This window comes from Hippopotamus amphibius, chromosome 15 (assembly GCF_030028045.1).
Source record: "Hippopotamus amphibius kiboko isolate mHipAmp2 chromosome 15, mHipAmp2.hap2, whole genome shotgun sequence".
NCBI classification, from domain to species: Eukaryota; Metazoa; Chordata; class Mammalia; order Artiodactyla; family Hippopotamidae; genus Hippopotamus; species Hippopotamus amphibius.
Window position 1 is genome coordinate 9890780 of NC_080200.1, and position 16894 is coordinate 9907673.

The window sequence follows — 16894 nt, forward strand, 5'->3', positions numbered from 1 at the left end:
TCTTTTTGTCATTAGAACTAAAGTCACCACACTGACAAAGTTCAAATATGTCATAATTACCTCAACCACCAACAGTGATGACAATTTTATAGATAATGAAACTGATTATAGTGGATGCTAATGGTGCCTCAGAAGGCTACTATTCACTAGTGACTGGTATTACTAATTACTAATTTGTGGTGTGAGCTCACTTCCCTTGCCCTACTGGAGGGATAACTTTGGAGTGCAGTTATCATAGCCCTATCCATGGAATCAGGCAGAAACTAGTCTCTATATAGGACTACAGCTTCCTTCAGTCCTTTCCCTCTCCTATCCACCTCTTACAACTTTCCTTTCCTTAGAGTCATCACAAAAAAAGTCACTAAAAGTAGAATTCCTGGCTCAGAAAGGACATGAGCAAAGAAACAGACTATAGAGAATTGAAATATTGTATCAAACATCACAGAATTAGACTAAAAGCAAAGTCAAGTTCTGAGCCCAAGTTGCAATGATCTAAACATGATTTATCTATTTATTTTAGAGGAATTGTTTGATGGAAGAATCAAGCATTCTGATTCATCTAGAATTCCTATCATTCTGACTCTAGAAAGCTAAGTCCCCAAAAGATGATGCAATCACAGAAAAAAAGCCAACCTCTGGATGAGTTTCCTCAAGGATTCCTTCATGTCCCTGTTTCTCAGGCTGTAGATAAATGGGTTCACCATTTGAGGGACCACAGTGTACATCATTGAGGCCGCTGCAATTTTTCTGGAAGACTCAGTAACTGCAGAGCTAATGTAAACCCCAAGAGCTGTCCCGTAGAATAAGGACACAACTGAGAGGTGAGATCCACAAGTGGAAAAAGATTTATACTTGCTACTCATTGATCGCATTCTCAAAACAGAGGAGATGATTTGAGTATATGAGAAAATGATCCCAGAAACAGAAACACTCCCAAATAAGCTACCCACAAAATATATCAGGATGTTGTTGATGAGGGTATCAGAACAGGCCAGCTTGATGACCTGAGCAAGTTCACAGAATGAGTGAGGGATTTCCAGGCCTCTGCAGAAGGACAGCCTTAATGCCATCAGACTGTGAAGCAGGGCATTCACAATGCTAAAGAACAGAGAGAGTAGAACCAGCAGAACACAGAGATGAGGGTTCATGATAATCATGTACCGCAGGGGGTGACAAATGGCCACATAGCGATCATAGGCCATAACAGCAAGGAGAAAATTTTCCAAACAGGTGAAAAACAGGACAAAGCAGATCTGGGTGAGGCAGCTTGCATAAGTGATGCTCTGATTCTGTGTTTGGATGTTTACCAGCATCTTTGGGATCGTGGTTGTGCTTAAACAGATGTCAGCAAAGGACAGATTTGAGAGAAAGTAATACATGGGAGTGTAGAGGTGGGAGTCGGAGCTGACAGCCAGAATGACAAGCATGTTTCCAAGAACAGTGATGATGTATATGGACAGGAACAGGATGAAGAGGAGAAGCTGGAGTTCTGGATCTTCTGACAATCCCAGGAGAAGGAAATCTGAAACATCTGTTTGGTTTCCTGATTTCCTGTTATGGATGAATCTGATGGAAAATGTTGGGTGGAGAAACAATAAAATTTTATAATCCTTGGACAAGGTGCAGTATCAAAATTACCTGGGAACATTTTAGAAATACCCAACCTTGGGTCCCACTCATAACTCACTAATGATAAGCTTGAGGCATGACAACTAACAATCTATGTTTTAATAAGTTCTCCAGATGATTCTGCCATAAAACCAAGTTTGAAAGCCAGTGCTCCATAGAAACACTCATCTATATTATGTACCCAGGTGAATATTTGAATCTTTGAATCTTCCTCTGCTTATTTCTCCCTCCACTTACTATCAATCATTTTTTATTGAGCACGGATAATCTCACACATTGTGGCAAGTGATGAGAATAAAATAAACAAGACATTGCTGTATTCCTTTTGAATCATTTCACAGCTTCAAAGAGAAATATAAGAATAAAATTATGAACTCTGTGTCATCCTCAAGGAATTTCATCCCTTACGGTGATAAGTGGCATATTGTTTTCAAAGCTGAATATGAATGGGAGGGAAAAAACACAAATACATAGGATTCTAAACATACAGATGAAAATAGCAATAATTTGTTGGTCTTCAGAAGAGAGAGTTTTACAAGGTAATACTAATATCAAACATCCTAGCAGGAGTATCCCTATAGAGCAGTGGTTCTTCCTCTTCTAGGTCAAAAGTGGTCTTGACAGCACTTATCACATGGGATAGTTCTTAGACTCAGAACTCTGAAGTGAATCAGCCTCCAGCACTTGCTTTGTGAAAGGGTAAACTTCTTCAGCTCTTTGAGTAGCCTGGTGTCCTCATTGTGTAATGGGAACTCTCATAAAAGTTCATGGGGATGTTGCAATGATGAGAAATAAATAAGACAAACATAGCCACCACAGTGCTGGACAAGTGAGACCCACTAGTGATATTTTCTCTAGTGATTTTCCTGCCATGAACAATGACAACTGGTATATTTCTGCTCTGGTAAAAAGTGATAGGATAGGGAAAGTTGAGAAAAGATCAAAGAAAGAGAGAACACCCTATGCATGATAACTGCAGATGTTAGGGGAGCATTTATGTGCTGAAACTGCCTCTGAGAATCTTGGTCATGTAGAACAGAAAGGAAGGAGTAATCAATTATATCAGTATTTGTCCAGCATGGACATACATCAATTAAAATGAAATAATAAAATAAATTAGGTATAGAATCAATACAAGCAATGATAACAAGAGAAAAATTTTTTTAGGATATAAAGTCTAGAGCGTGAGAAATTTTTAAACATTTTTAGACTTAATAGGTATATATATTTTATTATATATTATGCAAGTGTGAAAATGTACTGAGGATGTTGATAATAGGGAGGCTATTCATATGTGGAGGTAAGATATATCTTGGAAGGCTATCTTTTCCTCAATTTTGCCATGAACTTAAACTGTTTTAAAAAAAAATAGTCTGTTTTGACTGAGCTCTGCCCACCAAATCGGATTAAAGTCTTAATGAGCTCCACCCACCCAGCCCTACCCACCATCAGTCCCTCCCATGAGGAAGCACACAGGAGGCTCCTAGATAGCTTTCTCCACAAGAGGGCAGACAGCAGGATCAAGCAGTATCAGCAGTATTTCATCCTGTGGAACTGAAAACCACAGCCACAGAAAGACAGAGAAAATGAAAAAGCAGAGGACTTTGTACCAGATGAAGGGACAGAATAAAGCCCCAGAAAAACAACTAAGTGAACAGGAGATAGGCACCCTTCCAGAAAAAGAATTCAGAATAATGATAGTGAAGATGATCCAGGACTTTGAACAAAGACTGGAGGCAAAGATCAAAAAGTTTACCAAAGACCTAGAAGAATTAAAGAACAAACAAACAGAGATATGCAATACAATCACTGAAATGAAAAATACACTAGAAGGAACCAATAGCAGATTAACTGAGGCAGAAGGGCAAATAAGTGACCTGGAAGACAGAATGGTGATAATCACTAATGCAGAAAAGAATAAAGAAAAAAGAATGAAAAGAACTGAAGACAGCCTAAGATACCTCTGGAGCAATGTTAAATGCACCAACATTCGCATTATAGGGGTCCCAGAAGGAGAAGAGAGAGAGAAAGGACCTGAGAAAATATTGGAAGAGATTGAAAACTTCCCTCACATGGGAAAGGAAATAGTTCCCCAAATCCAGGAAGTGCAGAGAGTCCCAGGCAGGAAAAATCCAAGGAGAAACACACCAAGACATATAGTAGTCAAACTGACAAAAATTAAAGACAGAGAAATGTTATTAAAAGCAACAAGGGAAAAATGACAAATAACATACAAGGGAACTCCCATAAGGTTAACAGCTGATTTCTCAGCAGAAACTCTGCAAGCCAGAAGGGAGTGACATGATATATTTCAAGTGATGAAAGGGAAGACCCTACAACCAAGAATACTCTGCCCAGCAAGGATCTTATTCAGATTCAACGGAGAAATCAAAAGCTTTACAGACAAGCAACAGCTAAGAGAATTCAGCACCACCAAACTAGCCCTACAACAAATGCTAAAGGAACTTCTCTAAGCAGGAAACATAAGAGAAGAGAAGGACCTACAAAAACAAAAACAAAGCAATTAAGAAAATGGTAATAGGAATATACATATCGATAATTACCTTGAATGTAAATGGACTAAATGCACCAACCAGAAGACACCGACTGGCTGAATGGATACAAAAACAAGACCCATATATATGCTGTCTCGAAGAGACCCACTTCAGACCTAGGGACACATACAGACGGAAAGTGAGGGGATGGAAAAAGATAGTCCATGCAAATGGAAATCAAAAGAAAGCTGGAGTAGCAATACTCATATGAGATAAAATAGACTTTAAAATAAAAAATGTTACAAGAGACAAGAAAGGATATTACATAAAGATCAAGAGATCAATCCAAGAAGAGGTGATAAAAATTATAAATATTTATGAACCCAATATAGGAGCACCTCAATACATAAGGCAAATGCTAACAACTATGAAAGAGGAAATGCAAGACAGAAACAGAGACACAGGTGTAGAGAACAAACACATGGACACCAAGTGGGGAAAGTGGGAGGGTTGGGGGGAAATGAATTGGGAGATTGGGACACCAAATTTTACACTCTAAACCTATGCTGTTTATCGTCTTTAACTGTATCTCAATAAAAGTTCTTTAAAAAAAATAGTCTTTTTTTTTAATAATGAACATAACTAACAAGCAAGATCTGGGCACACACTGGTCAACACTATCAAATTGACACACTTCATCCTCCTCCTTCATTATAGGTGTTTTCACTGCAATAAATAACTTAGGTATATTTGAAGGCTCCCATATCATGTACTTATACACCCTTGATTTTTTTTTCCTTCGCCAAAGGGACCACTACAGTAGCTTGATATTGATAAACATTATTTCCCCCAAACCTTTCATTTTTATTTGGTATTCTTCTTTCACAAACTATTGCATTGTTTTGTATTTTAAATACTTTGCATAAACAAAATCACACTGTACATGCCATTTACAATTGGCTTTCTTGTTTGTTTGCTTGTTTTGATTAATATTGACATAGTTAGTCCTGCTTCATTATTCTTAACTACCATAGAGTATTCCACACTGTTGTTGCAGCCCGGTGTATTTCTCTATATCCTAACTGATAGATATTATGATTATTGCCTTTTATCCTGCATATTTTGGAGTATTCTGAGGAGGCAAGAAGAAGGGAATACCTTCTGCATGTATATATTATTTTGATATTTTATAAAAATAACTGATGAGATATTGCAGAATGGTAATATTTGTTGATCTTGGAATGAGGTGAGAAGGAGTTATGTTTTTAATTTGTTACACTAGCTCTGCTTCTCTTACATAAAATATCTAGTAGTTTTTAAAGAGGAAGGTACTAGGAAGGCAGCTGGATAATTCTCTCTGGTCACCACTTTTTTTCTCCAGGGTCCTCAAGGCCCAGAAACAATGATAAAACAAAAGCTCTTCTATATATTAGAATATTAAGGACCAGGAATAGCAATAAAAAGTAAAGCTGATTGTTATGAGATGAAGTATACCCCCCACCCCTGCCCTGCCCCATTCATATGTTGGAGTCCTATCCTAAGCCTCAGAATATGACTGTATTTGAGATAGGGTCTTTAAAAGGAGGTCATCAGGGTGAGCCCTAATTCAATTTGACTGGGGTCCTGACAAGAAGAGGAGATTAGGACACAGACACACATACAGCAAGGCCACATGAAAAAATATGGAGAAGACGGCCAGCTACAAGCCGAGGAGAATGCCCTCAGAAAAAACCAACCCTGCCAACACCTTGATCTCTGGCTTTCAATCTCCAGAAGTGTGAGACAATAAATGCCTATTATTAAACCACCCAGTCAGTGCTACTTTGTTATGGCAGCACAAGCAAACCAATACACTGTACAAACCACCACACCACCACAAGAACTCAAGCAAACGTCTGAAAATTGTATAACACCCATGTTTGAGAAGGGGGAGATTTCTACTCAAGAGGAAGATGGGCCCTGCCATTGTGGAGAGAGTGTAGGATCCCAGTGGAATAAGTACCAGCTGAGAAGTGATACAAACATATATGTGAACATGTCAGAAAGAAAGTAGGAGTTTATCAGGGGTCATGGGGGTCTTGTTTCTAATCTTATGACTCTCCTCACTGTTTTTCCTGGATGAAATTATACTATAACATTCTCAAATTATATATATATATATACACACACACACACACACATATATATGTATAAATACAGCTGATTCACTTTGGTGTACCTCAAAAACTGGTACAAGGGTGTAAAGCAAATATATTCCAATAAAGAGTTTTAAAAAAAAAAATCAGAGACTTTGTGTTACCTGGCTGACTTCACTGAGGAATGGTACTTGATATCTCCCATGGATCTTGAAGACAGAAGAACTGTCCTCATGAGGACTAGACAAACTGATTGAGGCAATGGGCTCCAAGTCAAGAAAAATCATCTCTGGAATGATGCTCTGACGTGCTGCCTCCTTACTGAGCAAGGACTGTTGAGTGAGGTGGTCACAGGCAGACTCGTTGCAATCTCTATATCCCTGGGGACTCAATATCCAGAGCTCCTCATTAGACAAGCTATTTTAGTGTCATGATGGTTCTTGGGTTGTGAAAATCCTTAAAGACCAAGACTTTTAGAAAAGATGAGTTTATGACGGCCAACATCTGTGCCTCTGAGGCCAGGTGTACAACCATGTACTTCTCTCCACCTGTCTTTGAAGACCTCTGTTTCACACACATGTGTACACAATCTTCCTAATAAATTCCAGGCTTCTTTTTTTTAAAGTTACAGAGTAAAACGTCTCTATCTAATTAATGGTATCAAGAAGATTGATTCCATTTTTAGGTGGAAAATCATATTTTATGTATATAGGTATAAATAATATATTTATAAATATACAGAAGATGTTGTAAAAATGCAAACACTAAGGAGTGTTTCTTACTAAGAGGCATTGACAGCTTCCTGAACTTCAATTTATGTTCTCTCTATATTACACAATAGATTCTAATTTATCCTTGATCAATTCTGACTTCAATCAATATAGTTAATTCCTTTTTAGAGTTCATATCCACTTTTTCCAACTTTGCCACAAGTTTCATTGTACATTTTCTTTTTTTAGTTTATTGACAAATAATTAACTTACATCATTGTATAAGTCTGAGGTACACAGCAGGCTTGATTTACATATATTGTGATATGATTTTCAAAATAGTTTCAGATAACATCCATGATCAAGAGATACAATAAAAAGAAAAGACAGAAAAAAAGAAAGAAAAAAATTTCTCCTTGTGATGAGAACTTTTAGGATTTACTCTCGTAACTTTCCTAGATATCATACGTCAATGTTAACTAGTGTCATCATGTTGCACATTACACCCCTAGTGCTTATTTATCTTTCTTTGAGGTGCAGTTGATTTACATTATTATACTAGTTCCAGGTGTACAAAATTCAAATTTTATAAATTATGATCCATTTAAAGTTATTGTAAAATATTACTTATATTTCCAGTCCTGTACAATGTATCCTTGTAGCTAATTTATTATATACATAGTAGTTTGTACCTCTTAATCCTCTACCAATTTCTTGCTCTTCCCACCTTCTTATCCCCACTGGTAATCATTGCTTGGCTCAATATCCATGAGTCTGTTTCAATTATGTCACATTCATTCACTTCTTTTATATTTTTATATTCCAAATGTAAGTGATAATATACATTATTTGTCTCTCTCTGTGACTAATTTTACTAAGCATAGTACCTTCCAGATCCATTCATGTTGTAGCAAATGGCAAAATCTCATTTCTTTTGATGGCTGAGTAATATTCCATTGTATATATGGATTTCCCCATTGTATATTCTTGCCTTCTTTGTTGTAGATCAATTAATAATAAGTATGTTGGTTTATTTCTTGGCTATTTGGTTGCATTGATCTATTTCTATTTTCATGCCAGTACCTTTATTTTTTGTTGCTGTTCCGTATTGGAATATAGTTGCCTTACACTGCTGTGCCAGTTTTTGCTGTACAACAAAGTGAATAAGCTGCATGCATACATATATCCCCATATCCCACCCCTCCCACAACTCCCTTCCACACCCTCCATCCCAGCCTTCTAAGTCATTACGCATCATAGAGTTGATTGCCTTGTGTTATTCAGAAGCTCCCCACTAGCTATCTATTTTATATTTGCTAGAGAACATGTCAATATTACTGTCTCACTTCTTTCCAGCTTCCCCATTACTTCCCACCCTGTGTCCTCAAGTCCGTTCTCTACATTTGCATCTTTATTCTTGCCCTATCACTGGGTTCATCAGTACCTTTTTTTTTTTTTTTTTTTTTTTTAAGAATCCATATATATGAGTTAACATACAGTATTTGTTTTTTTCTTTCTGGCTTATTTCACTCTCTATGACAGACTCTAGGTCCATTCACCTCACTACAAATAACTCAATTTCATTCCTTGTTATGGCTGAGTAATATTGCATTGTATATATGTGCTACATCTTCATTATCCATTCATCAGTTGATGGGTATTTAGGTTGCTTGCATGTCCTGGCTATTGTAAATTGTGCTGCAATGAACATTATGGTGCATGTTTTTTTGGATTATGATTTTCTCAGGGTATATGCCCAGGATTGGGATTGCTGGGTCATATGGTAGTTCTATTTTTAGTTTTTTAAGGAACCTCCAAATTGTTTTCCATAATGGCTGTACCAATTTACATTCCCACCAACAGTGCAGGAGCTTTCCCTTTTCTCCGCACCCTCTCTAGCATTTATTGTTTCTAGATTTTTTGATGAGCAGTGTGAGGTGATACCTCCTTGTGGCTTTAACTTGCATTTCTCTAATGATTAGTGATGTTGAGCATCTTTTCATGTTTGTTGGCCATCTGCATGCCTTCCTTGGAGAAATGTCTGTTTAGGTCTTCTGACCATTTGTGGTTGGGATTATTTGCTTTTTTGATATTGAGCTGCATGAGCTGCTTGTATATTTTGGAGATTAATCCTTTGTCATTTGCTTCGTTGGCAAGTATTTTCTCCCATTCTGAGGGTTATCTTCTTGTCTTGTTTCTGGTTTCTTTTGCTGTGCAAAAGCTTTTAAGTTTCACTAAGTCCCATTTGTTTATTTTTCATTTTATTCCCATTATTCTAGGAGGTGGGTCAAAAAGGATCTTGCTTTGATTTATGTCATAGATTGTTCTGCCTATGTTTTCCTCTAAGAGTTTTATACTGTATGGCCTTACTCTTTAATCCATTTTAGCTTATTTTTGTGAATGGTGTTAGGAAGTGTTCTAATTTCATTCTTTTACATGTAGCTGTCCAATTTCCCAAGCTCCATTTATTGAAGAGACTGTCTTTTTTTCCACTGTATATTCTTGCCTCCGTTGTCAAAGATATGTGCTTCAGTTTATCTCTGGGCTCTCTATTCTGTTCCATTGATCTATATTTCTGTTTTTGTGCCAATATGATACTGTCTGGATCACTGTAACCTCACAGTATAGTTTGAAGTCAGGGAGCCTGATTCCTCCAGCTCCATCTTTCCTTCTCAAGATTGCTTTAGTTATTCTGGGTCTTTAGCATTTCCATACAAATCATAAGATTTCTTGTTCTAGTTTTGTGAAAAATGCCATTGGTAAGTTGATAGGATTGCATTGAATATGCAAATTGCTTTGGGTAGCATAGTCATTTTCACAATGTTGATTCTTCTCATCCAAGAACATGGTATGTGCCTCCACCTGTTTGCATCACCTTTGATTTCTTTCATCAGTGTCTTATAGTTTCCTCCATACAGTTCTTTTACCTCATTAGGCAGGTTTATTTCTAGCTATTTTATTGTTTTTGTTGCAATGGTAAATGGGAGTGTTTCCTCAATTTCTCCTTCTGAACTTTCATTGTTAGTGTATAGGAATGCAAGGGATTTCTGTGCATTAATATTCTATCCTGCTACTTTACTAAATTCATCAATAAGTGCTAGCAGTTTTCTGGTACAATCTTTAGGGTTTCCTATGTATAATATCATGTCATCTGCAAAGAGTGACAATTTTACTTCCTCTTTTCCAATTTGGATTCCTTTTATTTCTTTTTCTTCCCTGATTGCTGCAGCAAGGACTTCCAAAACTATGTTGAATAATAGTGGTGAGAGTGGGCACCCTTGTCTTGTTCCTGTCCTTAGAAGGAATGCTTTCAGTTTTTCACCATTTAGAATGATTTTGGCTGTTGGTTTGTCATATATGGCTTTTATTATGTTGATGTAATTTCCTTCTTTGCCCACTTTCTGGAGAGTTTTTATCATAATTAGATGTTGAATTTTATCAAAACCTTTCTGTATTTATTGAGATTAGCATATGGTTTTATCCTTCAATTTCTTGATATGATGTATCACATTGATTGATTTGCATTTATTGAAGAATCCTTCCATTTCAAGAATAAACCCCACTTTATCATGGTGAATGATTTTTTTAATACACTGTTGGATTCTGTTTGCTAGTATTTTGTTGAGGATTTGTGCATCTATATTCATCAGTGATATTGGCCTGTAATTCTCTTTTATGTGATATCTTTGTCTGGTTTTGGTATCAGGGTGATAGTGGCCTCATGGAATGAGTTTGAGAGTGTTCCTCCTTCTGCTATATTTTGGAAGAGTTTGAAAAGGATAGGTGTTAGCTCTTCTCTAAATGTTTGATAGAATTCGCCTGTGAAGCCATCTGGCCCTGGACTTTTGTTGGTTGCTAGATTTTTAATCACGGTCTCAATTTCAGTACTTGTGATTGGTGTGTTCATATTTTCTCTTTCTTCCTGGTTCAGTCTTGGAAGATTATACTTTTCTGAGAATGTATCCTTTTCTTCCAGGTTATCCAATTTATTGGCAGATAGTTGCTTGTAGTAGTCTCTGATGATCTTTTATATTTCTGTGGTGTTGGTTGTTACTACTTTTTCATTTCTAATTCTGTCGATTTGCATCTTCTCCCTTTTTTTTTTTTTCCTGATGAGCCTGGCTAATAGTTTATCAATTTTATTTACCTTCACAAAGAACCAGCTTTTAGTTTTATTGATCTTTGCTATTGTTTCCTTCATTTCTTTTTCATTTATTTCTGATCTGATCTCTATGATTTCGTTCCTTCTTGTCACTTTGGGTTTCTTTTTGTTCTTCTTTCTCTAATTGTTTTAGGCATAAGATTAGGTTGTTGATTTGAGATTTTTCTTGTTTCTTGAGGTAGGACTGTATTGCTATAAACTTCCCTCTTAGAACTGCTTTTGCTGCATCCCAAATGTTTTGGGTCATCATGTTGTCATTGTCATTTCTTTCTAGGTATGGTTTCATTTCCTCTGATGTCTTCAGTGATTTCTTTGTAGTTTAATAACGTATTCCTTAGCCTCCATGTGTTTCTATTTTTTTTACAATTTTTTCCTGTAATTGATATCCAGTATTATGGTGTTGTGGTTGGAGAAGATGCTTGATACAATTTCGATTTTCTTGAATTTACTATGGCTTGATTTGTGACCCAAGATGTGATTTATCCTGAAGAATGTTTGTGTTTGCTCTTTTTCTCATTTTGTCTAATTTATAACATTTGCTGTCTCCTTTCCCTATGCTGCATAGTAGTAATTCCTCCTGTCTCTGTTCCCTTTGGCTTGAGGTATCTAGCACTGGAGCTTGCTGGCCTTTGGTTGGATCTGGATCTTATTGTTGAGAATGGGACCTCTGGGAGAGCACTTGCTGATTAATATTCCATAGGGTCAGGAGCTCTCTGGTGGTCCAACCTCCTGGACTCAGCTCTTCTGCTTCAGAGGTCCAGGTTTGACCCCTAGCTGGGGCACCAAAACCCTGGAAGCTGCACAGCATGGAGAAAACGGAGGTAAAAGGTGAGAAAGGAAAAAAATGGGGGAAAAAAAAGGAAGAAAGAGAAAGGTCAGACAAATCCCTGAGACTGGTAGTAAAAGCAAATCTAATCAGTCAAAATCACACAAGGAGACATGCACGCTTGCACTTGCAAAAAGAGAATGAGAAGAGAAACAAATAAAATAGAAAGAGAGAGAACAAAGAAAACAAAGAAGGGAGTGATCAAACCAATAAACAAACAAACCCACATACAAATATATATAGCAAAGATTAAACTAACAAATACATAAAACCAGGAACAAGTCAAACCTACCAGGAATTCCTCCAATACTTCTAGGCAGCTCTCTGCACCTGCTGTGGGGAGGACTGTGGAGATCTCTGACTGTGATCTGATATTAGTCATTTGTGTATTTGCCCCCACAGTCCACAGTTGCCCCCTAAGTCTACAGCCTCTATGGTAGAAACAGTCGTCTATTCAGGTGATCCCCAGATGCAGGGCTATCGAGCCTATTGTGGGTATACAATCTACTCCTGCTGCAGCGGATTTCTATTCTCTTCTTTGGTCCTGCAGTTCTCGGGGATCAGTTTTGATTTTGGCCCCTTCTTTCTGTGTGGGCTGCTCTCAGGAGTCAGTTCCCCAACCAAGCAAGAGGGGGCAAAAGAGGGTGATTGGGGCCCATTTGCAAATTCAGGTCGGGGGAGGGAGGGATGTGGCAGTCTAATTGAAATTTGCGGGAGTGCTTGCAGCACCAGAGGTTGGCACTAACCTGAGGTGTGCCATGCATTCTCCCAGGGACCTTGGTCCTGAACGCAGGACCCTCAGCATTGGCGTGCTGCACTTGCTGCCGGGAGGATGTTGCCAATGACCTGCCTTATATTTATACACAGGACCGTTAGTGGTGGCGGTGGTGGCAGCAGTAGTGGCGGCAGTAGTGGCAGTCTCTGTGTTTCAATTTAGCAGCCTCACGGGTCAGTGTCACCAGTGGTGCTAGCACAGGTGCTGCTCTGCAGCTTATGATTTCACGGAGCAGCAAGCTCCTCTCAAGCACCCCGAAAGAAAGGTCTCCTGCCTCTCTCTCAGTCCCAGGCTTTTCCAAAAACTCCCTCCCATCTAGCTGTGGCACACCTGCCCCCCAGGCTGTTTACACCTTAGTATGGCATTAAATCAGGCAGCATGATACCTCCAGCTCTGTTCTTCTGTCTCAAGATTGCTTAGGCTACTTACAAATTTTAGAATTATTTGTTCTATTTCTGTGGAAAATACCATTGACATTTGAATACAAATTGTACTGAATATATAGATCGCCTTGGGAAGTCCTTTAATTTTAACAGTGTTAATTCTCCTAATCCTAACCTGTTTGTGTCATCTTCAGTTTCTTTCATCAGTGTCTTATCATTTTACAAGTATAGGTCTTTTACCTCCTTAGGCATTTTCAATTTAGGTTCCTTTTATTTCCTTTTATTGTCTGATTGCTGTGACTAGGGCATCCAATACTTTGTTAAATAAAAGTACTGAAAGTGGGCATCCTTGTCTTGTTTCTACTCTTAGAGGAAATGCTTTCAGCTTTCATCATTGAGTATGATATTAGCTGTTGGGTTATCATATATGGCCTTTATTATGTTGAGGTATATTCCCTCCATACCCATTTTGTGGATAGATTTTTCTCATAAATGGATGTTGAACTTTGTCAAAAGCTTTTTCTGAATCTATTGAGATGATTGTATTATTTTTATTCTTCAATTTTTTATGTGCTGTGTCACATTGACTGATTTAGAGATATTTAATCATTCTTGCATCCCTGGGATAAATTCCACTTGAAAATGGTATATGATTTTTTTAATGTATTGTTGAATTTGGCTTGCTAATATTTTGTTGAGAATTTTTGCATATGTGTTCATCAGTACATTGGGTTCTAATTTTCTGTGTGTGTGTGTGATATTTGTCCAATTTTGGTAACAAGATGATGCTAGCCTGTAGAATGAGTATGGAAACATTCCTGCCTCTGCAATTATTTTGGAATAATTTAATAAGGGTAGATGTTAACTCTTCTCTAAATGTTTGGTAGGATTTACCTGTGAAGCCATCTGGCCCTGAACTTTTGTTTGTTGGGAGTATCTTATTATAGTTTTAATTTCATTGCTGGTAATTGGTCCATTCCTATTTTCTGTTCCTTAGTTGTTCAGTCTTGCACTTTTCTAGGATTTGTCCATTTCTTGCAGGTTGTCCATTTTAGTGCTGTAAAATTGTTTGTAGGAATACCTTATAATCCTTTGTATTTTTGTGTTATCAGTTGTAAGTTCTCCTTTTTCATTTATAATTTTATTGATTTGGATCCTCTCTCTCTTTTCTTAATTAGTCTAGAAAAATTTATCAATTTTGTTTATCTGTTTAAAGAAACAGGTCTTATTTTCATGGATTCTTTTCTATTTAAAAAAAAAATTATTTCATTTATTTCTGGTCTGATCCTTATGGCATCTCTCCTTCTTTTAACTTTCAGTTTTATTTTTTTCTAGTTCCTATAGGTGTAAAGTTAGGTTGCTTATTTGAGCTTTTTCTTGTTTCCTGAGGTGGGCTTTTATCATTATAAACTTCCTTCCTAGAACTGATTTTGCTCCATCACAGACTTTGAAACATTGTATTTTTGTTTTCAATTGTTTCTAGATTTTTTTAATTTCCTTTTTGATTTCTTCAGTGATCCATTGATTGCTTAGTTGCATACTATTTAGCCTCCACATTTGTGTTTCTGAAGTTTTTTTGTTTGTTTGTTTGCTTCTTTTTTACTTGTAGTTGATTTATGGTCTCATGGGATTGTGATGAGAAAAGAGACTTGATGTGATTTCAATTTTCTTAAATTTACTGGTACTTTTTGTGTGGGATAACATGCAATCTATACTGGAGAATGTCCATGTGCACTTGAAAAGAATGTATATTCTGCTGCTTATGAATGGAATGTTCTACATATATCTATTAACTTGTTCAGTCTAATGTGTCAGTTAAGGCTAGTGTTTCATTACTGATTTCATGTCTGGATGATCATCCATTGATATAAGTTGGGTCTTAACATTCTATATTATTATTGAGTTCCTGTCAACTTCTCCCTTTATGTCATTAATATTTGCTTTATACATTTAGGTCCTCCTATCCTAAGTGTGTATATATTTATAATTGTTTACCTTCTTCTTGGATTGATCCCTTGATCATTATGTAATGTCCTTCTCTGTCTTTTTAGCCCTTAATTTAAAGTCTATTTTGTCTGCTCTAAGTATTACTACCCCAGCTTTCTTTTCTTTTTCACTTCCATGGAATAATTTTTCCATCCCTTCACTTTCAGGTTGTGTCTCTATAGATGAAATGAGTTTCTTATAGGCAGCATATATATGGGTCTTATTTTTGTATCTATATGTCTTTGGATTGGAGTATTTACTCCATTAACATTTAAAGTAAATATTGATAAGTATGTATTTACTTCCATTTTGTTAACTGTTTTGGGTTTGTTTTTGTAGGTTTTTTGGTGTTGTTCTTGTTGTTCCTTTCTTCTTTGTCCTTTTCCTTTTTAAGTTATTTTTAGTGTTATGTTAGAATTCCTTTCTCTTTTTGTGTGTGTGTATCAATTCTAAATTTTTGGGTTTTTGTTACCCTGAGGATTATATATATATATACATATATAACCATATATGTGTATATAAACATATATATATGATTAATTTATGTTTCTAACCTTAAGTTCAAATGGATTTTAACAACTCTACATTTTTACTCCTCTTCTTCTATTACTGTTTTTTTTTGATGTCATATTTTACATCTTCTCTTGTGTATTTTTAACTATTTATTATAGATGTAGATAATTTTTACCCCTTTCACTTTTTATCTTTCTATTGACTTGGTATGTGGTAGATTTATTACCTTTATTGTGTATTTGCCCTTACCCATGAGTTGAGGGGCTTTTTTTAGTTTTTTGTTTGTTTGTTTTTGTAATTTTAATGTTCCAAACTCTTTTTTTTTTCTTAGAGAATTTTTTTTAACATTTTTTGTAAAGCTGCTTTCGTTATGCTAACCTCTTTGAGCTTTTGCTTGTATATAGAAGTTTTCATATCTCCATCAAATTTGAATGAAAACCTTGCCAGGTAGAATAATCTTGGTTGCAGGTTTTTCCATTTTATCACTTTAAATATGTTGTGCCTCTACCTTTCTGGCCTGCAGAGTTTCTGCTGAAAATTCAGCTGATAGCCTTATGGGAGTTCCCTTTTACATAACTTGTTGCTTTTCCCTTGCTGTTTTTAATAGTCTTTCTTTATCTTCAGTTTTTGCCATTTTAATTACAATTTGTCTCAGTGTGATTCTCTTCAGTTTGATCCTGTTTGGGGCTTTTTCTGATTCCTGGACCTGCATGTCTGTTTCCTTTCCAAGATAAGGGAAAATTTTCACTATTATGTATTCAAATATTTTCTTTTCCCCTTTATCTCTTCTCTTTGTGGGATCCTATAATGTGAATGTTAGTAAGCTTGATGTTGTCTAAGAGTTCTCTTAAACTGTTCTCATTTCTATTTTTCCTTTTTTCTGTTTAACTTCAGTGATTTCCATTACTCTGTGTTCCAGCTCACTGATTCTTTTCTCTCTATCTTCTAATCTACTTTGATTCTTTCCAGTGTATTTTTTATTTCACCTATTGTATTCTTCAGTTCTGTTTGATTCTTCTTTATAGCTTCCAGCTGTGTTCAGTTTCTGTGTTCCTCTATTCTTGTTCTGAGTTCTTTGATCATCGTTATGATTATTACCTTAAACTTTTTATTGGGTTGATTGCCTATGTTCACGTCACTAAGTTTTTCTATTGGGGTTTTATCTTATTCTTTCATTTGGAACATGTTCCTCTGTCACCTAAATTTTGCCTAAATTGGACAGCCAAGGTTCTGTCTCTGGGAAATATATATGTCCATATATGAAATTTCCATTTGGTGCC

The 16894-nt window shown here is 36.4% G+C and overlaps 1 protein-coding gene across 1 annotated transcript; it reads right to left on the reverse strand.

The window, feature by feature from the left end:
• Positions 1-614: 614 nt before the first annotated feature.
• Positions 615-12762, reverse strand: LOC130836206 (olfactory receptor 7G1-like). Its single transcript, XM_057708278.1, has 2 exons — positions 12704-12762; positions 615-1566 (listed from the first exon to the last, which is right to left on the reverse strand). Exons 1-2 carry the CDS (start codon positions 12760-12762, stop codon positions 615-617), a joined length of 1011 nt encoding a protein of 336 aa, XP_057564261.1.
• Between the last annotated feature and the right edge of the window lie 4132 nt (positions 12763-16894).